This window comes from Muscardinus avellanarius (genome assembly GCF_963383645.1).
Source record: "Muscardinus avellanarius genome assembly, chromosome: 16".
Lineage (NCBI taxonomy): Eukaryota > Metazoa > Chordata > Mammalia > Rodentia > Gliridae > Muscardinus > Muscardinus avellanarius.
In genome coordinates, this window is record NC_137802.1 from 28,737,042 (window position 1) to 28,764,482 (window position 27,441).

The 27,441-nt window shown below is 42.4% G+C and overlaps 1 protein-coding gene across 1 annotated transcript in view; it reads left to right on the forward strand.

Annotated features, from left to right (window-relative positions):
- Positions 1–1,259: 1,259 nt before the first annotated feature.
- PSMD11 (proteasome 26S subunit, non-ATPase 11) overlaps positions 1,260–27,441 on the forward strand; it is a gene marked incomplete at its 3' end in the record, with an annotated part of 51,176 nt that continues 24,994 nt past the window's right edge. The window contains exons 1-3 of the mRNA XM_080713599.1: positions 1,260–1,388; positions 4,262–4,363; positions 16,484–16,608. Of these exons, the coding sequence (XP_080569725.1) occupies positions 1,298–1,388; positions 4,262–4,363; positions 16,484–16,608 (318 nt within the window). The 5' untranslated portion in view covers positions 1,260–1,297. The remainder of the gene's footprint in view (positions 1,389–4,261; positions 4,364–16,483; positions 16,609–27,441) is intronic.

The following is a 27,441-nucleotide window of genomic DNA, read 5'->3' on the forward strand; positions in this document are numbered from 1 at the left end:
TTTTTTTTTTGGCACTGCAAAAAACAATATACACCACCCTCCCAATATCCCCAAATGCATTCTGGCACAATGTCATTAATTGTATGCCAGATTAAAAAAGAAGGAATGCCTTTTTATTTATTTTTTTTTGAGCAAGAAAGATTCAATTTTACACTGACATTTATAGAGTCTCAGAGCTGGAGAAATTTAGAAATCATTTTATCCAATTTCCCAACAAAGTCAGGAATCTTGTTTACAACTTGATGTTATCCAATTTTCATTTGAATATGCCCAAGAATTAGGAACACATTCTCTGTCAGTTCTCAGCTCTGCCAATTACTATTTAAGTGTCACCAAATCAACTTGAATCCCTTCTGTTTCCTCATCGATTAAAGTGGAGTATATACTAGCCACTTTGAGAACATTGTTGGGAGGATAAAAGGAGATATATAAATTGCCTAGTCCAGTCATATTGGAGTACAATATGGTTCCCTTTACTCTGTGTGTGTGTGTGTGTGTGTGTGTGTGTGTGTACGCGCGTGTGCGTGTTACTGGGATTGAACCCAGGCATATTCTACCTCTGAGCTACACCCCCAGCCCTATTTTATATTTTATTTTGAAACAGGGTCTCATTAAGTTGCGGAGGGCCTCATTAAGTAGCTGAGGCTGGCAGGCGAACCTGCGATCCTCCTGTCTCAGCCTCCAAGTACTGGGATCACAGGCGCGCCACTGTTCCCTGCGACGAGGTTCATTTTATAACGTGCAGGTCCGTGTCGAGATTGAATGGGCTGCTCCGGGAGGACAGTTTTCTCTGACATCGGTGGGCTTCATCACAGGCTGGCTGGAATTCTGTAGAAGTTGAGCCTGGAGGAAGCGCGCGTGTGTGTCTGTCCCGTGAGTATTGGACACTCGAATGCATTTGGGTGGAGTTATTCCTTGACACTTAGCGAGCACGTTATAAGGTCACTGACTACCCTGAACGAATGGTTGAACAAAGAAAGCTCAACTGCTCTCAAGGAGTACTTAGCCAGGTGCAGGGAGGGAGTTGAGAGGCATCGCTCCCTCAGTACGCGCCGACCACCCTTGGGCACCGCCTGTGTTCGCCGGCCGGCCGCTAGGCGGCGCCGGGGAGCCGGCCGCCCAACCGCGAGGCGCCCAGAGCTCGCCCCCACCCCGCACCGGCAGCCGGACTACAACTCCCGGGGTGCTCTGGGAAGGGAGGCGGGGGAACCCCGGGAGAGGGACGCGAGGGCGGGTCTTCCGGGTGTGTGCTTCCGGCGTCGGCGGCCGCGGCCGGGGACGGTGTGAGAGCGGTAAGATGGCGGCGGCAGCGGTGGTGGAGTTCCAGAGAGCCCAGTCGCTACTCAGCACGGACCGGGAGGCCTCCATCGACATCCTCCATTCCATCGGTAAAGGTCGCCGCGCCGCCCCCGCGGCCCCGCCGGCCCCGCGCGGCCCGTGTCGCTCGGCGGCGGCGGCGAGGGGCCGGACAGCCGGCTCCGGTGCTGCTGACTCACTGTGTGTGCGAGGGGGCCGGGCCGGGGGCACAGGCCGCTCGGGGCTCCCGGGGGCCCGCGGTGTCCCGGGCCGGTGCGAAGCCCCGGTGCGCCCGCGCGGCCACCTGCCGGCTGCTGACTCACGGTGGGCTCCGCGCGGCGGGACGAGGCCGGGCCGGCCCCCAGCCCCGCCGAGCCGCGACCCCGCTCGGCCCGCGCGAGCCGGCCCGGGCCCGGGCAGAGCCGCCGCCGGGACTGCTCCCGGAGAGTCGCCTGCGAGGGCCCGGGCCGGGCCGCCGCGGTCTGGCGTTTCCCGCCTTGTTATCGGCACAGGTTGCTCGGGGTGGGAGCGCGAGTGCTCGCGCCGCTCTTGGAGTTTCCTCCCACGGGACGCTGGGAACTGCTACTTCTCCCCGGCCCCGGCGGAAAGCTCCGGGAAAGGAGGGCTTCTCAGCGAGTGTGCGAAGCTCCGGGGCTGACAGGCTCGCGGGCTGGCCCTTGGTGTGGAGGGGGCGAGGTCTCTGCCCCGCGGAGCGGAGCGGAGGGGCGAAGTGTCGGGGTGGGACTGCCGCGCTCCGAGAGGTGACTAATCGGCCCCGTCTTCCCCGTGGGGCTTGGAAGTTAGTTCGGGGAGTTAGTTGTCAGCCGCGGAGTTCAGGGAACTCTGAAACGGAGCCGGGTGTAGGCTGGAGACAGTGAAACAGAATTTTTTTGTTTGTTTGTTTGACACGGTGGTGGTACTTGTCTTTCACCTGCCGCAACAGGGAAAGTTGCTTTGTACTGGGATTTAGGTGTGAACTGAAACTTATGGTGACAGAGAAGGCTTTTACTGTTCAATTATGAAAGGTTCAATTAGGGCATGGCTAGCTCTTTGCTGCACTTGTAGTAATGCGATCTTTTAAATGTAGCTTTTGAGGATTCAAGTTGGATCAACAAGTAGCATGAGAATGCACGTGGATTTGGGACTTCCAGGATTGTTAGTGTTTCTGTTGACTTTTTAAAAAATCTTTTGAGTTCTGGAACTTCAGACTTGCACGGAGAAAGGACAATGACAAGATCTTGTTGTCGTTTTCTTTGGGGCCACTAGAGAAAGAGAGGAGTTGGGGGTCAAGGTACATCTTTGATAGTAGCAACAGGAAATTCATTTTAAAGTTCTTAAGTCAGTTACAGTTACAGAATCAGAGTCATCTCAATCACTGTTCCATGTGTCCTTTTATTCTGTGAGTATACTTAAAAGTAAAGTGAGAAGCATGCATTTTAATTTTGTGTTGTGAGTAGAAATTGTGGCAAACATTACTGCTAGAGTATTTCTTGCTCCTTGCTGTACTAGGAGGGAGTTTCCCCGAAAGCTTTCTTGTTAGAGCAAGCTTGAGTCATGATGGTTGACAGCCTTACTTTTTCTGGATTCCATCATGGAGTATCAAAATCTTTGTTTTTGTCAAGTCATGATGCTTTGTAAGAGAAATGTTAACTAGAGATGATCACTAAGATTAACACTACAAGTTTGGAGAGGCTATTTGATGTTCAAGCATTTGAATAATTATTAACATTTGAAAGTGGGACAGGTAGCAGAAGGTTATTTTAACAGGACCTGAATCCATTAAAAAGCAGCAGTCTCTCCTGAGCGGAAGTGCTCAGTGCCACACTGGGGCTTGGTAGGGTTATTTTTTCGCCTAATATACCTATCAGCTGGAGCGTTCTGTAGGCCTAAAGTTTATTGGAAGGCTTTTGGTTTTAAAGCCATCAATAACTTGGTGATATTAGTCTGTGGCAGGTAAAATGCACAGGTGTGTTTTTATAGCTTCATATAACAAAGTGACTAGCATGGGGCTTAGCTTCAGAGGTATGAAGGATTTGTTTTAATTTTGCTTTAACCAAGTGACCACACCAGAAATTTCAATATCTGTAGGGAGGGGAACCTCTTCTTTTTTTTTTTTTTTTTTTGGTGGGTCTGGGGATGGAACCCAGGGGCATTGGACATCCAAGCTACACACCCTGCCCTATTTTTTATTCTTTATTTTGAAACCGGGTCTCACTGAGTTGCAGAGGGCCTCACTAAGTAGCTGAGGCTGGCTGTGAATCGCAATCCTCTGGTCTCAGCCTCCTGAATGCTGGGATTAGGAGTGTGCGCTACCAAGCCCTGCTTGGGGGAGGAAATTCTAATGGATAGAATGAAAAAGCTTACTTAAAATCAAAGAAGGGGATCTGTTTTATATGACTTACAATGGGGGCATGTCCTATGTTCTACCTGTACACAATCATTTACTTTTTCTTATTGAGAGGTTTTTTTGGGGGAGGGTAGAGCTATACCCCCAGTTTCCCTTCCCCCTTTTGGTACTGGGGATGAAACCCAGAGGCCTTCTGCCTCTGGGGTACACTCCCATACCTATTTAACAGAGTCTCACTAAGTAGCTGAGGCTGGCTTTGATCATGTCCGATCCTTCTGTCTCAGCCTCCCAAGTCCTGGGATTACAAGGATGCGCCACCATGCCTGGCTCCCCCAGCCTTTTTAATTCTTTATTTTGAAACAGGGTCTCACTAAGTTGCTGAGGAAGTCTTGCTAAGTTGTTGAGGCTGTCTTCAAACTTGCAGTCCTCCTGTATCAGTATTCCAATTAGGGTGCTAATAGGCTTATGTCACTATGCCTGGCTGTTTTTAAGCCTTTAGAATTTGTCATTTGGTAAAATGTTTGAGTTCATATTGGGTCTTAGGAGGGTTAACTTTCAGTCTTCATCTTTTTTTACTGGAATCAGAATTTTAAGAAAGTTTTTATTTTCTTTTCTCAGTGAAGCGTGACATCCAGGAAAATGATGAGGAAGCAGTGCAAGTCAAAGAGCAGAGCATCCTTGAACTGGGGTCTCTCCTGGCAAAGACTGGACAAGCTGCAGGTAAGTGCTACAAGTAGATTGTACTTGAAATGCTTTTGCCTGAAATACTAGGTGAGGTTAGTTTTTTGTTGGAAAGAATGAACATGGGACTGCATTTACACACCCATTTCATTTATGGTATAATTCAGTTTTATTTTCTTGGTAAATTCTTGCACTTCAGTATTTTAGCATGAAGTTAAGTGGCTTTTAGGTTTCGTGTTTTTTTTTTTTTTTTTTTGTACTGGGGATTAAACCCAAGAATGTTCTTTCTACCTCTGAGCTATATCTATATCCCTTTTAAAAAATTTTTATTTTGGCTGGGCATGGTGGTGCATGCTTGTAATCCTAGTACTTGGGAGATTGAGATAAGGGGTTTGTAGGTTTGAGGTCAGCCTCAGCTGCTTAGGGAGGTCCTCTACAACTTAGTGAAACCCTGTTTCAAAATAAATAATAAAAAATAGGGATGGAATAAGCTCAGAGGCAGAATGCCCCTGGGTTCCACCCTTTTATTTTGAGCTGGAAATGGTACTGTATGCTTGCAATCTCAGTATTAGGGAGATTGAGACAGGAGGATCACAAGTTCAAGGCTAGCCTGGACAATTTATAGAGACCCTGTCTCAAATATAAAATAAAAAGGGCTGGGTGTATAGCTTAGTGGTAGAACACCTGAGGGTTTAGTCCCCAGTAACACCCCACAAACACACAAAATAATAATGATAATAATTATTATTTCTACTGGGATTGAATCTAGGAACATTTTACCTTTGAGTTATATTCCCATGAATTTTATGGTTTTTTAAAAATAATCTCGCTAAGTTGCTGAGGCTAGTTTTAAACCTGTGGCCCTCCTGTCTTAGCTTTCCAATTACTGGGATTACAGACATGTTATATATTTATCTATCTATCTATCTATCTATTTTTTTTTTTTTTTTTTTTTTTTTTAGTACTAGAGGTGGAACACACAGGGGCATTCTACCTCTGAGCTACACCCCCAGCCCTAATTTTATTCTTTATTTTGAAACAGGGTCTCACTGGGTTGCAAAGGGCAACCCAGTTCTTTTCTTGTGGTACTGGAAATAGAACCCAGGGGCATTCTACCTCTGAGCTATACCCCCAGCCCTAAATTTTATTCTGAAACAGAGTCTCAGTGGGTTGCAAAGGGTCTAAGTATCTGAGGTTGTCTGCAAACCATGATCCTCCTGTATCAGCCTCTTAAATGCTGGGATTACAAGTGTGAGCCACCATGCCCGGCATGTCTGTTTTTAGTTTTTGAAACGGGGTCTCACTGAGTTGTGAAGGGCATTGCTAAGTAGCTGAGGCTTTCCACAACTGTGATCCTCTGGTTTTAGCCTCCTGAATGCTGAGATTACAAATGTATACCACCACGCATGGCTGTGTGTGTGTGTGTGTGTGTATATATTTTTTTTTTTTTGCAGTACTGGGGATGGAGCCTAGGGACACTCTACCTCTGGACTATACCCCAGCCCTATTTTTTTTTTTTTTTAATTCTTTACTTTGAAACAGGGTCTCACTGAGTTGCAAAGGGCCTCACTGAGTAGCTGAGGCTGTGTGCGAACCTGGATCCTCCTGTCTCAGCCTCTCACATGCTGTGATTACAAGCATGCGCCACCACGCCTGGCTCTAGCTATAAATTTAAGTTCTTTAATAATGAATGTGTTGGGATATAGTGATCTGTAACTTGTGTCTGTTTTTTGGTGGTACTGGGGATGGAACCCAGGGGGTTTCTATTTTATTTTATTTTATTTTGTTTATATTTTGATGGTACTAGGGGTGGAACCCAGACGCTTTCTACCTCTGGGCTATCCTCCCAAGCTGAGAGCCTCACTAAGTAGCTGAGGCTGGCTTTGAACCTGTGTAATCCTCCTGTCTCAGCCTCCCAAGCGCTGGGATTACAAACAAGTATGCGCCATCATGCCCAGGTTTTTTATTTTATTTTTTTTGCAGGTCTGGGGATGGAACCCAGGGGCATTCGACCTTCGAGCTACACCCCCTACTCTATTTTTTATTTATTTTGAGACAGAGTCTCACTAAGTTGCAGAGGGCCTCACTAAGTTGCTGATGCTGTCTGCTAACTTGAGATCCTCCTGTCTCAGCGTCCCAAGTACTGGGATTACAAGTGTGTGCCACCGTGCCCAACTTGTTTCTGGTTTGTGAATTCTCAATGTGTTCCCTTTCATATGGGCAGCAGTAGTCTCTAGTGATTTCCCTGAGCATCTCTGACTCAGAATAGTGACTTTGGGGATTTTAGTGATTAGGGATTTTGTATCCAAGTGACTCATCAATCTTTTTTCTGATACAGAATCAGTAAGATATTAAGTAGCATCTTCTCAAGACTTCTCTATTGGTACTTGGGCTGTACATATCATTGCCCAAACACTGTAGTGTATCTGAATCATCCCAAGGCCAGGCTTGAGGTGATATTCTCATGATGGGTGTATTCTTGGAATGAGGAGGTATCCTGTTGACCATGAAGGGCTTTTGGCTAGTACAGTGGTAATAGTATTAGAGAGACATTGGTTAAACTTAAAATGGATGATATTTGTTAACTTTAAAGTGAATTAAGAAGCCAGGTGTGGTGGCGCACGCTTGTAATCCCTGCGCTTTGGAGGCTGAGACAGGAGGACAGCACAGGTTCGAAGCCAGCCTCAGCTATTTAGTGAGGCTCTCAGCAACTTAGTGAGACCCTGTTTCCAAATAAAGTATAAAACAGGTCTGGGAGTATAGCCCGGAGGTAGAAAGCCTCTGGGTTCCACCCCAGTACCACCAAAAAAAAAAAAGTGAATTAAGATTGGAGGCATAGTTCAGTGGTAGAATGTTTACCTAGTAAATGTTAGGCCCTGGGTTTGCTCCCCCGCATCCCCCAAAAAAGTGAATTTAGAACTCATTTTATTAAAATGAATTAAGTTCTAGTAAGTGTCCTCTTGAATTATTTTTTAACTTAAGAACTAAATGTATTTATAGTTAAGGATAATTTAACTTAGTAGTTATTGGCTCAATGAATAAAAAGTTGAGTAAAAATGTGTGGAAAGTCTGAGGCTATATTTTGATGGGTTATTTATTTATTTATTTTGTGGTCCTGGGGATGGAACCCAGGGACATTCTATCTTCGGGCTACACCCCCAGCCTTATATTTTCTTCCTTCCTTCATTTATTTGGTGGTACTGAGGATGGAACCCAGGGGCCTTCTTCTTCCAGGCTGTACTCATAGACCTATTTTATATTTTATTTGGAAACAGGGTCTCTTAAGCCAGCTGAGGGTGGCTTCAAATCTGCGTGATCCTCCTGTCTCAGCCTCCCAAGCGAGGGGATTACAAGCATGCACCACCATGCCTGGATTTTATTTATTATTTTGAAATAAGATCTCACTAAGCTGCAGAGGGCCGCACTAAATAGGTGAGGCTGGCCACAAACCTGTGATCCTCCTGTCTCATCCTCCTAAGTACTGGGATTATAAGCGTGCACCACCACACCTGGCTCAAAATATCATTTTTAAGCCGGGCCTGGCGGTGCACGCTTGTAATCCCAGTGCTTGGGAGGCTGAGACAGGAGGATTGCACAGGTTCGAAGCCAGCCTCAGCTACTTAGTGAGGCTCTCAGCAACTTAGTGTGACCCTGTTTCCGAATAAAGTATAAAATAGGTCTGGGAGTATAGCCCAGAGGTATAAAAGCCCCTGGATTTCACCCCCAGTACCACATACACACACACACACACACACACACACACATTTTTAAATTGCTGTAATAAGTATAACCATACCTAAAGAGTTTTGAATACTATGAACTAGTTTCTCTTTTAATCATACATGTGGTTTTGTTTATTGAACCTTTGAAATAATTTGAAGTTAGGTACTATGATTCATCTTAAACATGATGAAACTGAGCACAGAAGAACTAGATAACTTACCCAAGCTCACTCAACTTATAAATGGCAGAGCCAAGATCCAAACTCATTTCAGAGCTCCTGGCCTCATGGCATAATGGTTAGTGCTTTTGTATAGTTATTAATTTGTGTATTATCAGAGGTGTTTGGTGTTTTTTTCTTTTTTTTTTTTTTTCATTTTTTCATGGTTTTTTTTTTTTTTTTTTTTGGTGGTACCGGGGATGAAACCCAGGGGCATTCTACACTTCAAGCTAAATCCCCATCCCTATTTTTTTTTTTATTCTTTACTATTTATTTATTTATTATTTATTTTGCGGTACAGGGGATGGAACCCAGGGGCATTTGACCTCCGAGCTACACCCCAAGCCCTATTTTTTATTCTTTATTTTGAAATAGGGTCTCGCTGAGTTGCAAAGGGCCTCACTAAGTAGTAGCTGAGGCTGTCCACGAAACCAGATTCTCCTGTCTCAGCCTCCCAAATGCTGGGATTATAAGCATGTGCAACCACGCCCGGCTTCCAGCACTATTTTTTTTTTTTTTTTTTTGGTGGTACTAGGGGTGGAACCCAGAGGCTTTCTACCTCTGGGCTATACTCCCAGACCTTTTTTATATTTTATTTGGGAACAGGGTCTCGCTAAGTTGCTGAAAGCCTCACTAAGTAGCTGAGGCTGGCTTCGAACCCGTGTGATCCTCCTATCTCAGCCTCCCAAGACGCGGGGATTACCAGCATGCGCCACCACTCCCGGTTCCAGCACTATTTTTTATTTTTATTTTTTGCAATACTGGGGAATGGAACAAAGGGTCATTCTACTTCAGAGCTATTTTCTCAGCCCCTTTTCTTTTTTCTTTTTTTTTTTTTTTGCGGTACAGGGATAGAACACAGGGGCATTCTACCTCCGAGCTACATCCCCAGCCCTATTTTTTATTCTTTATTTTGAAACAGGGCCTCACTGAGTTGCAAAGGGCCTCACTAAGTAGCTGAGGCTGGCCTTGAACCCAAATTCTTCAGTCTCAGCTTCCCGAATGCTAGCATTACAAGTGTGTGCCACCACACCCGGCTTGGTTTTTTCATCTTAAGATGACATTCTTCCTATTTAATTTATTTATGGGTTCCTTTTGCCTATCAGTTAATTTGAGCTTGGGTTTCCAACATAGGTGATAACTAGTTCATGAAAAATAGAGTCGATAAGGTGTTTTTCTGAAATATAAAGCCAGGTGAAGTGATTTTAGAGATTTCTTTCTCTTATGGAGTTATCCAAATCTCTGATTCCTTCCAGTGGCATGTATAACTAAAAACAGTGAGTGGTTTCCAGGCACAGTGGCACATACCTATAATTCTAGTACTTGGGAGGCTGAGACAAGAGAATTTCAGGTTCAAAGCCAGCCTCAGCAACTTAGCAAGATCCTATTTCAAAAGAAAAATCAAAAGGGTGGGGGGTATAGTTAAGAGGTATCATGTCCCTGAGTTCAGCCCTCAGTGCCCCCTAAAACCAAACAAAATAGTGAATAGCAAATACTGTCAGTGCTACATAATTTTTATCCAAAGATGATATTATTATTATTATTATTATTATTATTATTATTATTACTTTGTGGTACTGGGGGTGGAACCCAGGGGCTTTTCTACCTCTGGGCTATTTACCCCAAGACCTATTTTATACTTTATTTGGAAACAGGGTCTTACTAAGTTATAGAGGACCTCACTAAGTAGCTGAGGCTAGATTTGAACCTGTGTGATCCTTCTGTTTCAGCCTCCCAAGTGCTGGGATTACAAGTGTGTGCCACCATGCCTGACAAAGATGTTATCATTATACTTGAAATCCCCATTTGATGCTTATTGTCTCCCTTTTTATTTTTTGGTGATACTGGGGATGGAACCCAGGGACATTCTATCTTTGAGCTATACCCCCAACCCCCTTTTTTTTGTTTTTTTGCCCTAATTTTTGTTCTTTTTTTTTTTTTTTTTGGTGGTACTGGGGGTGGAACTCAGGGGCTTTTTTTTTTTTTTACCTCCGGGCTTTACTCCAGACCTATTTTATACTTTATTTGGAAACAGGGTCTCACTAAGTTGCTGAGAGCCTCACTAAGTAGCTGAGACTGGCTTCGAACCTGCGCGATCCTCCTGTGTCAGCCTCCCAAGCGCGGGGATTACAAGCATGCGCCACCACACCTGGCTTCCAATTTTATATTTGAAACAGTCTCACTAAGTTGCAGAGGGCCTCACTAAATAGCTGAGGCTGGCCTCAAACCTGCAAACGTCAACAACTTAGATCCCTTAGAAATAGGGCTGAGGATGTCGGTTAGAGGTAGAATGCCTATGGGCTCAACATGCAGTGTCAAAGGGTAAAAGCAAAAAAAACAAAGTAGTGCTGAGCATTACCAATCACAGTGCCTAGGCTAAGGATCTGCAGATTTCAAAGCCAGACTCTAGAGGAATCTGTTGAGTTTTAAGGTTCTAAGAGGGAGAGTCTGCTAATATCCAAAAGAGAATGAGAGGGAGGATGCTGTCAGTATGGATTTATGGAAATTATAAAATTAACTTAGAACATATGAAAATGGAAATAGGGAGTATATCTAAGAATGAATTTAAAGCAGTAGTAGACTAAAATGGAAAATGAGTTCTTGAAAATGGCAGCTAAGATTGTTTCTCTGTTGCGGTAGGAAGAATTACACTCAGTGCTTGGAGAAACTATTGCAGTGTTAGCAGGTGCTGGAGACGAAGCAGACTGCTTAGCTCATGTTTCACCTTTGCCTTTTCTAGGAAGGAAAATGATTTTCAAACAAAAGATAGAAATAACATCAGAAAGAGACTTAAAGCCAAGGTAGGTGAGAGAAGAAAGCAGATAGTCTCTTTAAAAAAGCTCAAGTCTAGCCAGGCGTGGTGGCGCACGCTTGTAATCCCCGCACTTGGGAGGCTGAGACAGGAGGATCGCACGGGATTCGAAGGCAGCCTCAGCTACTTAGTGAGGCTTTCAGGAACTTAGTGAGACCCTGTTTCCAAATAAAATATAAAAAAGGCCTGGGAGTATAACCCGGAGGTAGAAAGCCTCTGGGTTCCACCCCCAGTACCACCAAAAAAAAAAAAAAAAAAAAAAAAGCTCAAGTCTCACCCGGGCGTGGTGGTGCACACTTGTAATCCCTAGGCTTGGGAGGCGGAGACAGGAGGATCGCGCAGGTTCGAAGCCAGCCATGCTGGCTTAAGAGACCCTGTTTCCAAACAAAAAGTATAAAAACAAAAAATTGGTCTGGGAATGTAGCCCGGAGGTAGAAGGGCTTCCAGGAACCACAGTACCACCAAAACTCAATTCTCTAGGTATCTGACACTTGCTGTCTTTTAACATCAAAAGCCTAGTTCCAACAGATACAATAATAGAGCCACTCTTGAGAAAAATTATGGATGGAGAAGTATAAGGAAACCAAGAATAGGCAAATGTCCTTCCTTCCTTCCTTCCTTCCTTCCTTCCTTCCTTCCTTCCTTCCTTCCTCCTCCTCCTCGAAGTACTGGGGATGGAACCCAGGGGCATTGTACCTCTGAGCTACACCCCCAGCCCTATTTTTAGTCTTTTTATTTATATTTATTTATCTTTTTGCCATACTGGGGATGGAACCCAGGGGCATTCTACCTTCGAGCTATACCCCCACCCCTATATTTTATTTTTTATTTTGAAACAGGGTCTCACTGAGTTGCAAAAAGCCTCACTAAGTAGGTGAGGCTGTCTGCGAACCATGATCCTCCTGTCTCAGCCTCCCAAATAGCAGGATTACAAGCATGCGCCACCACACTCAGATTAGTCTTTTTATTTTTGAAACAGGTTCTCATTGAGTTGCAAAGAGCCTCACTAAATAGCTGAGGCTGTTCTCGACAGGAGAATCATAGTTCACAGACAGCCTCAGCTACTTAGGCCTTCTGCAACTCAGTGAGACCCTGTTTCCAAATAAAAACTAGGGCTGGGAGTGTAGCTTGGAGGTAGAATGCCTCTGACTTCCATCCCTAGTACTGTAAAAAAAAAAAAAAAGGCTGGGCGTGGTGGCGCACGCTTGTAATTCCCGCCCTTGGGAGGCGGAGACAGGAGGATCGCGCTGGTTTGAAGCCAGCCATGCTGGCTTAAGAGACCTTGTTTCCAAATAAAAATATAAAAATAGGTCTGGAAGTGTAGCCCAGAGGTAGAAGGGCTTCCAGGAACCCCAGTACCACCAAAAAAAAAAAAGAGAGAGAGAGAGAGAGAGAGAGAGAGAGAGAGAGAGAGGAGAAAGAAAAGGAGGGCAGTACAGAAAGTACAGAAGGTGAAGAAGTCTTTGCAATCAATGTACTAGAAATATGTTAAACAATATTAAGAGAATGTTTCAACAGAACGACTAAGAAGGTATTTGAGAAATATAGTTTAAAAATACCTTAGTGTCACTGCCTCCTGTAATAGTCTCCAGTTGTAGACTAACCCTCTTGAGAACTCTTAATTCAGGGCAAGCAAACCTCTCCCTCCTAAGAATATAATTCAGTGTCCTGAAATCCTCATCTGTCTGAATAATCAGAGGATGCACAGGACTGTCAGGTACTAAAGGAAATATACTGAGAATGGAAAAGTTAAGCCAGGTGTGGTGGCATACACTTGCAGTCCAACACTTGGGAAGCTGAGACAGGAGGACTGCAGGTTTGCAGCCACCCTCAGCAATTTGTGAGGCCCTATGCAACTTAGTGAGAACCTGTTTCAAACTAAAGAATAAAAAGTAGGGCTAGGGGTATAGCTCAGAGGTAGAATGACCCTGGGTTCCATCCTTGTTTTGCAAAAAAAGAAAAGTTCATCCTTCCCTTCATTACTCAGTGTCTAAGACTTTTTCCCAGTCTGCCTTCTCATTCCCCCTCACACACACTCTCTTGCTTTCCAGTGGCACTCATGCCACAACCCCACTGAGATGGCCACCCATCTTCCTGACCCAAGGAAGCCTATGTAGCCTTTGATGATACATTCAAGTCCTAGCAAATCTTCCATGCTAACTTCAGTCTACAGCAGTTTTCTCACATTCCTTTTCACATTTATGCAAATTTCAATTATATAATCATGGCTTTTAAATTAAATCAAAAATTTCCTTGGTGGTGCTAGGGGCAGAACCCAGGGCCTCCACATACTAGGCAAATGCTCTACCACTGAGTCACATCCCCAGCCCATCACAGCTTTCTAAAAATGGTCTAATGGAGCCGGGCATGGTGACCACTATCCCAGTACTGTTATTCCAGTACTTGGGAGGCTGAGACAAGAGGATCACAGGTTTGAAGCCAGCCTTGGCAACTTAGTGAGGCTTTCTGCAACTTAGTAAGACCCTGTTTTCAAAATAAGAAATAAAATTTGGTTAGGGGTATAACTTAGAGGTAGAATGCCTCTGGGTTCCATACCCAGTACCAAAAAAGAAAAAACTGGTCTAGTGAATATTCCTTCTCCCATAGCTTTTTTTTTTTTTTGGTGGTACTGGGGTTCCTGGACCCTTCTACCTCCAGGCTACACTCCCAGACCAATTTTTAAAATATTTTTATTTGGAAACAGGGTCTCTTAAGCCAGCGAGGCTGGCTTTGCACCAGCGTGATCCTCCTGTCTCCGCCTCCCAAGTGCAGGGATTACAAGTGTGCGCCACCATGCCCGGCCTCCCATGATATTTTTTTTACTATGGCTGAACAATTGTGATTTCTAGTGACAGAAATATTCAGAAAATAGCATGTTCAAACAGGCATGGTGGGTGGAGCTTGCTTGTAATCTCAACATTTGGGAGGCTGAGACAGAACGATCACCATTCATGGACAGCCTCAGCTAATTAGTGAGGTCCTTTGCAATTCAGTGAGACCCTATTTCAAAATAAAGAATAAGAAATAGGACTGGGGTATAGCTCAGAGGTAGAATGCCCTTGGGTTCCATCCCTAGTACCACACACAAAGACTTTAGGTTTTACAGACTAATAAGGAATTATAAAAGGGTATAGTAAAACTTTAAGCGCAAAACATCCTAATCTCTTTGTGAAACGTTTATTCAGAAGAGTGTGTCAGGCCGCGTAGTGGCACACACTTGTAATTGTAATCCTAGTATTCAGGAGGCTGAAACCGGGAGGCTAAGACTGGTGAATCGGGATTTGTGTACAGCCTCAGCTACTTAGCAAGGCCCTTCGCAACTCAGTGAGACCCTGGTCCAAAATAAATAAAAAGATGTGAACTGGGCGTGGTGGCACACACTTGTAATCCCAGTGCTTGGGGGAACGAGACAGGATTGCACAGGTTTGAAGCCAGCCTCAGCTACTTAGTGAGGCTCTCCACAACTTAGTGAGACCCTGTTTCCAAATAAAGTATAAAATAGGTGTGGGAGTATAGCCCGGAGGTAGAAAAGCCCCTGGGTTCCACCCCTAGTACCATACACACACAAAAAGACTAAAAAGAGGGTTGGTGATGTAGCTGGGTAGTACAGTGTCTCTGGGTTCCATCCCCAGTACTGCCCCCCCAAAAAAAAAAAATAGAGTGCCAAGGAAGTGGTATTACTGAAAGACTAAATTGGGGAGTACTTTGAGAAGGGAACCTGGAATTGAAAACCTCTTATCTAATATGGGTATGGTTTATAATCCCAGTATTTCAGAGACAGAGACTGGAGGATTGAGGACAGCCTCAGCAAATAGTGAGGCTCTCAGCGGGGCATGGTGGTGCACGCTTGTCATCCCAGCACTTGGGAGGCTAAGAGAAGAGAAGGATCACCATGGACAGCCTCAGTTACTTAGGTTCTTTGCAACTCATTGAGACCTTCTTTCAAAATAAAGAATAAAAAATAGGGCTGGGGTGTAGGTCAGAGGTACAGTGCCCCTGGGTTCCATCCTCAGAACCACATACCACAAACACACAAAAAGGTCTCCTATCAACCTGTTGAGACCCTTTTCTTTCTTTTTTTTTTTTTTTTTTTGCAGGTTTGGGGATGGATCTCAGGGGCATTCGACCTCCGAGCTACATCTTCTGCCCTATTTTTTATTCTTGATTTTGAAACAGGGTCTCACTAAGTTGCAGAGGATCTCACTAAGTAACCGAGGCTGTTTGCGAACCGTGATCCTCCTGTCTCAGCCTTCCCAATGCTGGTATGACAGGCGTGTGCCACCACATCCAGCTGACCCTTTTCAAAATAAAATAGGGCTGGGAGTGTAGTTCAGACATAGAATGCCTCTGGGTTCAATTCAACAATAAAGAAAACTTCTATCTAAGAAGATCTGCTTAGGCTGACTCGGAAATTAAAAAAAATTACTCCTGTGCTGGGTGTGGTGGTGCACGCTTGTGATCCCAGCATTTGGTAGGCTGAGACAGGAGGATAGCTGTTCACAGACAGCCTCACCTATTTAGTGTGATTCTTTGCAACTTTGTGAGAACCTGCTTCAAAATAAAGAATAAAAAGTAGGGCTGAGGGTGTCACTTGAAGGTACCCTATCCTCATACCACACACACAAAAAATACTCCTTTAACTAGATCATATTTATTGTTTGTAAGGAAGTGACTATGTTCTAGAAATCTGTTATTTGAGAATAGGAGTACTTTGCTTTTATATCTTTCATTAATATGGACAAATAAAGCTGGGCATGGTGGTGCACGCTTGTAATCCCAGCATTTGGGAGACTGAGTCAGGAGAATTGCAGTTCTCAGACAGCTTCAGCTACTTAGTGAGAGGCCCTTTGCAACTCAGCGACACCCTGTTTCAAAGTAAAGAATAAAGAATAGGGCTGGGGGTGTAGCTCAGAGGTAGAATGTCCCTGGATTTCATTCCTAATATGCAAAAAAAAAAAAAAAGATAAATGAGGCATAGATATGAGTTCTTCCTAGGTTTTCATAATAATCACTGGAAGAATAAAAAATATAGGATACATATTTGGTTTGTGATATTGACATATTTTTTTACTTTTTACTCGATGTGATTGCTTTAAACTCCTGCTAAGTTTCATTTATATTGATTTCAATGATATAAGGAGTGATTTTTTGTCATTTTGGGTTTTTTTTAAATGGGTATTTTGTCTTTAATTTTTTTCTTCTTTTTTGTGGTACCAATGATGGCATTCTACATCTGAGCTACATGCCCAACTCTTTCTGTTTTTTAATTTGAGACAGGGTATCACGCACTTGCTAAGACTGGTCTTGAACCTATGATCCTCCTGGAATTATAATCATGTGTCACCACATTTGGCTTTTTTCTAATATTGATGTTTACTTTGTCTTTTCTCAATTGCCTTCAATGCAGAGCTCGGAGGACTCCTGAAGTATGTACGACCCTTCTTGAATTCCATCAGTAAGGCTAAAGCAGCTCGTCTGGTCCGATCTCTTCTTGATCTGTTTCTTGATATGGAAGCAGCTACAGGACAGGAGGTAAGCTGTGTTAATGACAGAAAGCAGGTAATGTAGAAGAAAGTCTGTTTCAGTGAGAGAAGTGCCCGCTTCGCTGTGGTGCTGCGTATAAGGGACAGCTGGGAAGATGGCGCAGGACTTATCATGTCAGTTTTTCTTTGTTACAGGACATTTGATACTTTGGGTCTGTTCCATGCTTTGCTTTGTAAGTGGAGATTGTCAGTGGTCCCTGGAATCCTCATTACATCAGGGTCACAAACTGATTCTTGTCTTTGAGGTATTGTATTGCCACACCTTTTGTAGTGTTTTCTGTGTCTGTGGTACCTTTCATCCTGTGTCACAAAAGCTTTTTATGAGCACTAATTAAGTCTGTGGCATTCCTTCTTGGCATGTTTTGTTCTGCGAACATGCCTTTATTGAGGGGTGAGCATTCATTTGTTGTGTCTCATGTGTGGGGAAGTGACTCTGATGTTTCTGTATATGTTTTTTATAAGTTCAAACTAGACTGAGCTGTCTGGAAGAGTGCCTTTCTGGAATCACTCAGCTTCCAACCTTTTCAACGGTAGCTTATTTTCTGCAATTCAGGAGGAGACATGTATATTCTGTAAAGAGTAGCTGACTTCTCTAATCCCAGTACTTGAGATGCTGAGACAGGAGAATTATAGGTTCGAGGCCAGCATTGTGGTAGCTTAGCAAGACTGTTTAAAGATACAAAGGACTGGGGATGTAGTATAGTGGGGAACCCTCCCCCCCTTTCAATTCCTAGTACTACAAAATAAATAAATAATAACAAAGATATATTGCAGTTACTTGAATATTCGTAGAAAGAATATAGTTGTTGCTTTTTCTGTAGATACATTGATCAGTACTTGCTAAGTGCCTGCTATGTGTTAGGTACTATTAAAGGTACTAAGGATAGAGTTGTATAAACACAGCCATTGATCTCATGAGGACTGTATTTTATCAAGGAAGACAGGTAATAGATAAATTGTTGGATAATTTAGGATTTAGAATTATAGCTTGCTAATTATTTGCTGTAATTTTATTTTATTTATTTATTTATTTATTTGTGGTACTGGGGATGGAACCCAGGGGCATTGTACTTCCAATCTACACCCCCAGCCCTATTTTTTATTCTTTACTTTGAAACAGGATATAACTGAGTTGCAGAGGGCCTCACTAAGTACTAGTTGAGGCTGTCCATGAACCACAATCCTCCTGTCTCAGCCTCCCAAATGCTGGGATTGTAATTTATTTTTATTTTTATTTTTATTTTTTGTGGTACTGGGTATGGAACCCAGGGGCTTACTACCTCCCAGCCATATTTCCAGACCTGTTGTGTGTGTGTGTGTGTGTGTGTGTGTGTGTGTGTGTGTGTGGTACTGGGGATGGAACCCAGGGGCATTCTACCTCCGAGGTACACTCCTGGCCCTATTTTTTATTCTTGAGTTTGAAATAGGGTCTCACTGAGTTGCAAAGGGCTCACTAAGTAGTAGCTGAGGTTGTCTGTGAATTGCGATTCTCCTGTCTCAGCCTCCCAAATGTTGGGATTACAAGTGTGTGTCACCATGCCCAACCCTAGACCTGTTTTATATTTTATTTGGAAACAGTGTCTAAGTTTCTGAGAGCCTCACTAAGTAGCTGAGGCTGGTCATCATCCTGTCTCAGTGTCCCAAGTTACTTAGATAACAGTTGTGCACCACCATGCCCCCTGGCTCTTCCTATAATTTATATAAAAGATGAGAAAGGCCACAGTAGCATATTGAATAGTGAGGAATTTCAGAAACCCAGGATACATGGATCCCACTTTGGAATCATGTATTGTTAAATGGACAGCTGAGGCTGGTTGTGAACAACGATATTATCTCAGCCTCCCGATATTATGCTTGTAATATCTCAGATATTACAAGCATGTGTCACTATGCTTGGTCTACTAAAGTTATTTTTATGAATAAAAGAAAAGGTGGTTTTTATTAGAGATATTCTGTCTAGCCCTAACCTTTTTTTTTTTTTTTTTTTGCGGTATTGGGAATGGAACCCAGGGGCATTCTACCTCTCAGCGACACCCCTAGCCCTATTTTTTATTTTTTATTTTGAAACAGGGTCTTGCTGAGTTGCAAAGGGCCTCACTAAATAGCTGAGGCTGTCTGCAAACCACGATCCTAGTCCTAACTTTTTATTTATTTATTTAGCAGTCCTGGGAATGGAACCCAGGGGCATTCTACCTCTGAGCTATACCACCAGCCCCGTTTTTTATCCTTTTTGTGATACTGGGACTGGAACCCAGGGGTATTTTACCTTCAAGCTACACCCCTAGACCTATTTTTTATTCTTCATTTTAAAGCATTCTCACTGAATTGCAGAGTCTCACTAAGTAGCTGAGGCTGTCCTCGAACCACGATCCTCTTGTCTCAGCCTCTCAAATGCTGGGATTACAAGCTGGGAAAACAAGCCACCATGCCTGGCTGTGTTTTTTATTCTTTATTTTGAAACAGGGTCTTGCTGAGTTGCAAAGGACTTCACTAAGTAGCTAAGGCTGTCTGAGAACTGCGATCCTCTTGTCTCAGCCTCCCGAATGCTGGCATTATAAGTGTGTGCCACCACACCTGATTCTAGCCCTAACTTTAAAAAAGTTATACTTTGTACTCATGAAAGTGGTGTCATCTTTTTTGTTTGAGGTAGGACACTGACCAATAAATGCTAGTTTGAAACTGACGATACAGTGCTACTTGAAATTTTTTAGACAGAAAAATTATCTAAGCTTGTTCTCTTGCACACTGAAATCTGTGGACATTGATCCTTCCTGTAATAACGACTTGATTGTAGCGGGTAGAACTACACTTATTTAATGATCAGTTTTATTTTATTTATTTACTTATTTTTGCGTGTCTGGAGATGGAACTCAGGGGTGTTCGACCTCCGTGCCACACCCCCTGCCCTATTCTTTATTTAATTAAATTAATTAATTAATTAATTTTTGGTGGTACTGGGGTTGCTGGAAACCCTTCTACTTCCAGGCAACACTCTCAGACCCATTTTATATTTTTTATTTGGAAACAGGGTCTCTTAAGTCAGCAAGGCTGGCTTCGAACCTGCGCGATCCTCTTGTCTCCTCCTCCCAAGTGCGGGGATTACAAGCATGCACCATGACGCTTGGCTATTTTTTATTTTATTTTGAAACAGGGTCTAACTGAGTTGCAAATGGCCACACGAAGTAGCTGAGGCTGTCCACAAGCTGCGATCCTCCTGTCTCAGCCTTCCGAATACTGGAATTACAAGCATGCACCACCACGCCCGGCGTTAATGATCAAATTTTTTTTTTGTTATAGTATACTCAACTTTTAATTTTAGTGCTCTCTTATAGTTGACTAAGGGATTTACTGGCCTCGTCATATGAATTCGTGTCTGATCAGGCTTTCCCCTTACTGTGTGCATTGCTGTTGTCATTGCATATTATATTTTTGTGAATTAGCAACCTTTCTCCTTTTCCAAGAGTAAAAAGAAATACTCCTAGGCATTTTGTAATTTTTATTGTCAGTATCACTTTTATTGTTACAGGCTGTTTTTGTTTTTTTTTTTTTTTTTTTTTTTGCGGGTCTAGGGATGGAACCCCAGGGGCATTCGACCTCCGAGCTACACCCCCTGCCCTTTTTTTTCTTCTTTATTTTGAAACCGGGTCTCACTGAGTTGCAGAGGGCCTCACTAAGTAGCTGAGGCTGACCGCGAACTGTGATCCTCCAGGTCTCAGCTTCCTGAATGCTGGGATTACAAGCGTGCGCCACCATGCCCGGCTCAGCTTCGGCTAGTTTTTTGATGATTAGTAATTTAACTTTTACCAAAAGCCGATGTGTGAAAAGTAAATTGAATATTTATTTTGTCCATTTCATTTTGCAATAATCTTACCACTTATTTTTATACCATGTATTTTAATTGCCTGTTTAGTGAAAAAAAAAAAAAACTATAATCTTTGGCTTGTAAAAAAAAAGGCTAAAGTCTTATTTCACTGAACAGATTTCTTTTGGTAATTTTTGTGGATTAACACAGTATTTTTTTTCTCGAGCGAATTACAAATCATCCAGATTGTTCACATGTACCTCATATTCAGCATTGCCACCTCAGTCTCCAGCTGTTTGTCACATTCTGTCCATTCAGTTTTTTCCATATCTGCTCTCCACCTCCTTTGCATTTGTTCTTTTATAATTACCATCTGATTTGGTTCTTAACTATTTGCTATTTGGACTGTAGCAGAAGCTCATTCTACTCTGTCACCATTATCGGACATACCTTACCCAGTAGCACACCAGCCATTTTTCCTTTTCCCCTACTTTCCCCCAGTTTTATCAGCTGACTTAGGTAATTCATGGTTTCCGTAGTACAGCCTGTTACAGCAGGTTGATCTCCTGGTACTCTGCTAAGCTCGTCAAGCATGTCCGCTGAGCTAGGTGCCTGGCTCTTGGCTGAACAGCCTGTCTGCCCCTCTTGCTGTACCTTCCCTTCTCTACTCCTATCTCAAGTTCCACTTTCTCTGAAATCTTTTCTGTTGACTTTGGTATGACTTTGAATGACTCATTACGTTTCGAACACCCCATTATATTTTTGGTTATTCTGTTTTGCGTGACAATTACTTGTACCTTTGCTGTATCTTATTTAATATAATCTTTTTCATGTAAACATTATATACCTCACAGTACTTCAGGGCCTTTCTCATTGCCAGTACAGTCCACATTCCTTAACCATGGCTGCCTCTGGCCATATCCACCATACTGGTTTCCTTTTTACTCTCTTTACAGCTGGCATTGTGGCCTTTTTGCCATAGCCACTCAAGCTGTTCAAGCCATGGGGCATTTATAGACATGTGGACTGCTCAGCCTGATCTTTTCTTTTGCATTCTAATCCTAGGTTTATTCAGTATAATTATTTCATTTTACATAGCAAAATACAACACAATGGTTATCCAAAGTGCTATGAAGTTCAAAAGCTCAAAACAAATTTTATGTGCTAAGTGTACAATAAAAGCCAGAAAAAAAAATAGAAGGAAAAAAATAGCATATATGTGGCTGAGGTAACTGCAAGACTACCAAATGGCAGGCGAATGGCTTCTCAACCTGATTGTGTGTGTGTGTGGGTTGGAGGGGTGCTGGGTATTGAACCTAGAGTCATTCTACCTCTGAGCTACATCCCCAGCCCTAAATTGTTTGTTTATTTATTTATTTATTTTGCAGAACTGGGGATTCAACCCAGGGGCATTCTACTTCCGAGCTATACCACCAGCCCTATAGTTTTTATTCTTTATTTTGAAACAGGACCTCACTAAGTTACAGAGGGCCTCACTATGTAGCTGAGGCTAGCCACGAACCCACGATCCTCTTGTTTCAGCCTCCCAAGTACTGGAAATACAAGCATTGTTTTTAAATTGGAAACAGTCTCACTAGATTGATGAGCGTCTCACTGGCTGAAGCTGCCCATGAACTAGGCAGCTTCATGGTACTAGCCTCCCAAGTACTAGGATTATAGGCTTGTGCCACCACACCTGGCTTTCAACCTGGTCTTTTTTTTTTTTTTTTTTTTTTTTTGGTACTAGGAATTGAAGCCAGGGGTATTCTACCTCCGAGCTATACCCTCAGCTCTGAGCTATGCCCTCAGCCAAGACTGGCCTTGGACTGTGATCATCCTGTCTCAGCCTCCCTAGTACTGTGATTACAGTTGTTCACTACCACGCCTGGCTTCAACCTGATCTTAACATAGGTTATTTTCTTCATATTATGCTCTCATCTTCCCCAGAAAATTTTTTTTTTTGGTGGTATGGGGGATTGAATATGGGCATTCTACCTCTAAGCTACACCCCTAGCCCTAGTTTTTTTCTTTTATTTATTTATTTTTTTGGTAGTACTGGGGTTCCTGGAAACCCTTCTACCTCCGGGCTACACTCCCAGACCTATTTATATATATATATATATTTTTTTTATTTGGAAACAGGGTCTCTTAAGCCATCAAGGCTGACTTCGAACCAGCGCGATCCTCCTGTCTCCGCCTCCCAGGGGATTCTTTTATTTATCCCGGCTATTATTTTATTTTAAAACAATGTCTCACTAAGTTGTGGGGCCTCACTGAGAAGCTGAGCTTGGCCATGAACTGTGATCCTTCTGTCTCAGCTGTCCAAGTACTATGATTACAAGTGTACACCACCACACCTGGCTTTTATTTTTATTTTGAAACAGGATCTTGCTAGGTTGATGAGTGTCTCACTATGTTGCTGAGGCTGTCCTCGAATCTGTGATCTTCCTGCCTCTCAAGTACTGGGATTATAAATGTGCACTGCCATGCCCAGCTCCCAGAGATCTTCTTTGTACTTTATCTAAAATATTCAATCTCTGGTTTACTTTACATTTATTTTACTTGTTTGACAGTTTTTCCGCTTTAGGATAAACATTCCTTGACCATAGTTCCTTTGTCCTATTCACTGCTGTATCACTGGCTTTTAGAGTATTTTAGTCTCAAAGGAATTACACAACTAATACTTGTGGAAGGAGGGTATGGATCATGCCTCCTCCATGGTAGATGCACAGAAATGTGTTGGATTGAGATCTGTTTATCAAGTGGGTATGTAAGCATGAGGTGCTTACATCTTAGTCCTCCTCGTCTGGGTTATTCAAAGTTGATGACCTGGAGCAATCAAATACAGTCTTTTTTCCTGGTTCTTTTCTTGGGGTGTGGGAAAGGATGGAGAAGCAAGTCATAGGTGAATCTCTGTCATAGTAGTATTGAGGCCTGAGACAAAACAGGAAGTTTTAGAACCTTGTTAGAGCTAGAGTTTTTGTTAAGTAGTTTATTACCAAGAGTATGGAGCGGGAGGATTTTCCTTGCTTTTTTCTTTGTAGGGACCAGCTATAAGTCAGGTATGTCTACAGAACAATCTTCAACTTGCTGTATTCCTAAAGATATGATTCAGGTAGGATCTGGTAATTCTTACTGCCAAGGTTTGGAGCCTAAAAAGAGAGGGCATATATGTTGGGAAGTTGGGGCAGGGTGGTTGGCACAGTGAAGGAATGGAAAAGTATGGTGAAGAGGAGAGAAGAAAGACCGAACCAGACCCTTGCCAGTTGGCAAACTGAACTTCCCAAATTAACTTTTTCTTTAGGAATGTCTAGGGAGTTGCCTTTGGGAAATCCTTGTTTGGCATAGTATGTCCAGCAGAAAGAAACCTACATTTGAAATCATATTATCAAAACAATTGTTTCAATGTAAAAGAGAGGTATGAGCTAGAGAATTTCAGTCTTGGAATAATAGTTATTTTTTTCCTCAGAGGAATTTAGTTACTACAGGCAATACTAAAAAAAAAAAAAAAAAAAAAAAAAGGGCTGGGGATATAGCTCAGTGGTAGAGTGCCTGCTTCCCGTGTGCAAGGTCCTGGGTTTGATCTTTATAGCTTTTAGAGCCCCCCTGCAACCCCCCAAAAAAGCAAGACAAAAAATGGTTAAGGCTACTGATTTAAAACTGATACCTAATTTGACTACAGTAAGCATTTGCATTTGAGTCAGGCCTTCCTCCAGAAGCATGGGCTTCTTGTATATTCTTGTGTCCTTTGCCAATAACTGTTAGCATTAATAAAGCACAAAGCTTCTTAAACAAGATAGCTGTGGCTCAGTGGCTTTAAAACTTGGACCTGAGGTGCTGGTTTCATTAATTACCATTCTAGAAGCCAGGTGTGGTGGTGCACGCTTGTAATCCCAACATTCGGGAGGCTGAGACCGGAGGATTGCGGTTTGCAGACAGCCTCAGCTACATAGTGGGGCCCTCTGCAACTCAGTGAGACCCGGTTTCAAAATAAAGAATAAAAATAGGGCAGGGGGTGTAGTTTGGAGGTCAAATGCCTCTGGGTTCCATCTCCAGACCCACAAAAAAAAAAAAAAAAAAAAAAATCCTAGATAATGTACTCTGTGACTACAAATATATATCAAGTTCATCTGTAAAAATTTTTTGCTCCAGGAGAATGCTTGTTGACCTTAACTTAAGGTTGGAGGGGGGAACAAGTTCTGGTCCCAGCAGCTGATATGTGACCTTCTATTAGTCAGTTAATATCTGAACTATCAACTATCAGGGAACTGAGTGGGAGTAGAATTTATTGTTTTTTTTTTTTTTTTTTCTTTTTATTTTGGTGGTACTGGGGTGGAACCCAGGGGCCTTCTACCTCCGGGCTATACTCCCAGACCTATATTCTATTTTATTTGGCAACAGGGTCTCGCTAAGTTGCAAGAGCTTCACTAAGTAGCTGAGGCTGGTTTTGAACCTGCGCGATCCTCCTGTCTCAGCCTCCCAAGTGGGATTACAAACATGCCCACCATGCCCAGCTCTTACTTTTTTTTTTTTTTTTTTTTTTGTGGGTCTGGGGATGGAATCCAGGGGCATTCAACCTCTGATGTACACCCCTGCCCTAATTTTTATTCTTTGAGACAGGGTCTCACTAAGTTGTGGAGGGCCTAACTAAGTAGCTGAGGCTCAGCCTCCTCAATGCTGGGATTATAAATGTGTACCACCATGCCAGGCTTTAGTGTTTCTTTTTTTTTTTTTTTTTTTTTTTTTGGATTTATTTATTTTTTTTTTCATATTTATTTTTATTGGTGCACTGTATTCATACATCATAGTGGGATACATACTTTTGTAGACATACATGCACACAATGCCCAGTCAGCCCCCACCCGATCCCCACCCCGTTCTCTCCCTATCCCCCCCTCCTATGCTTGGCTTAGTAGTTGACATCTAGTATTATAGCAATTGATCCAAAATTAAAAATGATAATCTTACATAACAGTTTCATTTGTCTGATACCAAGCTTTTGATGACTTAAAGATAACATTTCAATATTTCTTTTTGCTTTCTTTCTTACCAGAGAATATTTTTTTCTTTTTTTTAGGTGAAACTATCATATATTTATTTTTCAGAAAAAAATCTATCCTGATATGGAATATGGACTCTAGATACCCAAAACAATCTCGAAGCAAAAACAAAGCTAGAAGATGTATATTTTCTGATTTCAAACCATATAAAGCTACAATAATTGAAACAGTGTAGTACTGTTCTAAAGGCAGATATATAGACCATTGGAGTTAAATACAAGCCTAGAGCTAACTTCTTCCCTATATTGTCAAGTTATTTTTGACAAGGTTTCCACGAAGATTTGGTGGTGGGAATAATAATCTTTTAACTAAGTATTGTTGAAAAATAATAATTACATGGAAAAGAATAAAATTGGACCCTTACCTAATCCCACATACAAGTATTAACTCAAACTAGATAAAAGACCTAAATATAAATCTTAAGACTATAAACTTTTAGGAGAAAATCCGGGTCATAAAACCTCACAACATTGAAATTGGCAGTGATTTCTTCGATATGATTTCAATGGCACAGGCAACAGAAGAATATACAAACTCCCTAAAAAATAAAAGAAAATATTGTATATCCAAAGACAATGTAAACAGAGTTAAAAGTTACTAATAGAATTGGATAAAATATTTCCAAATGCTATATCTGAAGGTATATTAATATTCCAACTAGAAATCCTAAAAATTAACAACAATAAAGGCAAACAATACAATTTAGAGATAGGTAAAAGACTCACATAAATAATGAATCTCCACAGATAACCAATCTTAGTTGTCTGTTGGATGGAAACTCTTGTTTCTCTGGTTCTGGTGAGTGTTACCTATTTCTTCTTTGTAGTTAATCTCTTTGAGTATTTTCTCTAGCGCTGGTTTTGAAGACATAAATTCCTTCAGTTTCTGTTTGTCATGGAAGCTTCTTATTTCTCCATCTAATTTGATAGAAAGTTTTGCTGGATAGGAAATTTTTGGCTGGAAGTTGTTTTCTTTCAGAGTTTGGAATATGTTACTCCAAGCCCTTCTGGCTCTCATGACTTGGTTTGGGAAGTCTGGAGTGATTCTAATTGGTTTGCCTCTGAATGTCACTTGGCCCTTTGTTTTTGTTGCCTTTAAGATTCTCTGCTTGGCTTCCACATTGGTCATTTTGACAATTATATGGCGTGGGGATCCTCTTCTCGGATCCTGTCTAAAGGGAGTTCTATAAGTTTCCTGGATCTGTGTATCAAACTCTTGCTCTATATTTGGAAAATTTTCTGCTATTACTTCCTTGAAGAGATTGTTGATCCCTTTGGTATCACTTTCTTTTCCCTCCTCTATTCCAATTATTCTTAGGTTAGCTCTCTTAAGATGGGCCCATATTTCTTCAATGTCAGATTCCTGCTGTTGGATATCTTTTTCTAGATTAGAAACTATGCCTTCATTTTTGGATTGCTCATCTTCTAAGAGCGAGATTCTGTTCTCCATGTGGTCTAATCGGTTGTTTGTGCTTTGAATTGAGGCCTTTACTTCATTAATTGCATCCTTTATCTCTTTTTGGCTCTCTCTGAGTTCTTTTCGAAGCACCTCTATTATTTCTACAGTTATTTTCCTGATTTGATCTTCTAGAAATCTCTGATTTTCTGTTTTATCAGGTTCTGATGTTGTGGGGTTGTGCACATTCATTACTTCAGTGTTATTCCTCTTTCCCATGATTTCGGAGGTTTGTGCCTTCTCTGGGTTCTTCCCTTGGGTCACTATGGCTTCACTTAAGGTGCTCTGGATCTCGAGTCTGTATTATCTCAGATCCTACTACTCCTTTACTGGGTTGTATCACAGAGTCTCCGACCCAGGGAGTTGATAGAGGCTGCTTTAAACTATGGGGGGTGCCAGGTTGCACGCTCTCCTATGGTGTGATATCTCTGCCACCACCACTCCCTCACTGGGTCAAGTCCCAGGAGGCACAATACTGGGATTTCTCCTCTGTGGCCCGCAATTT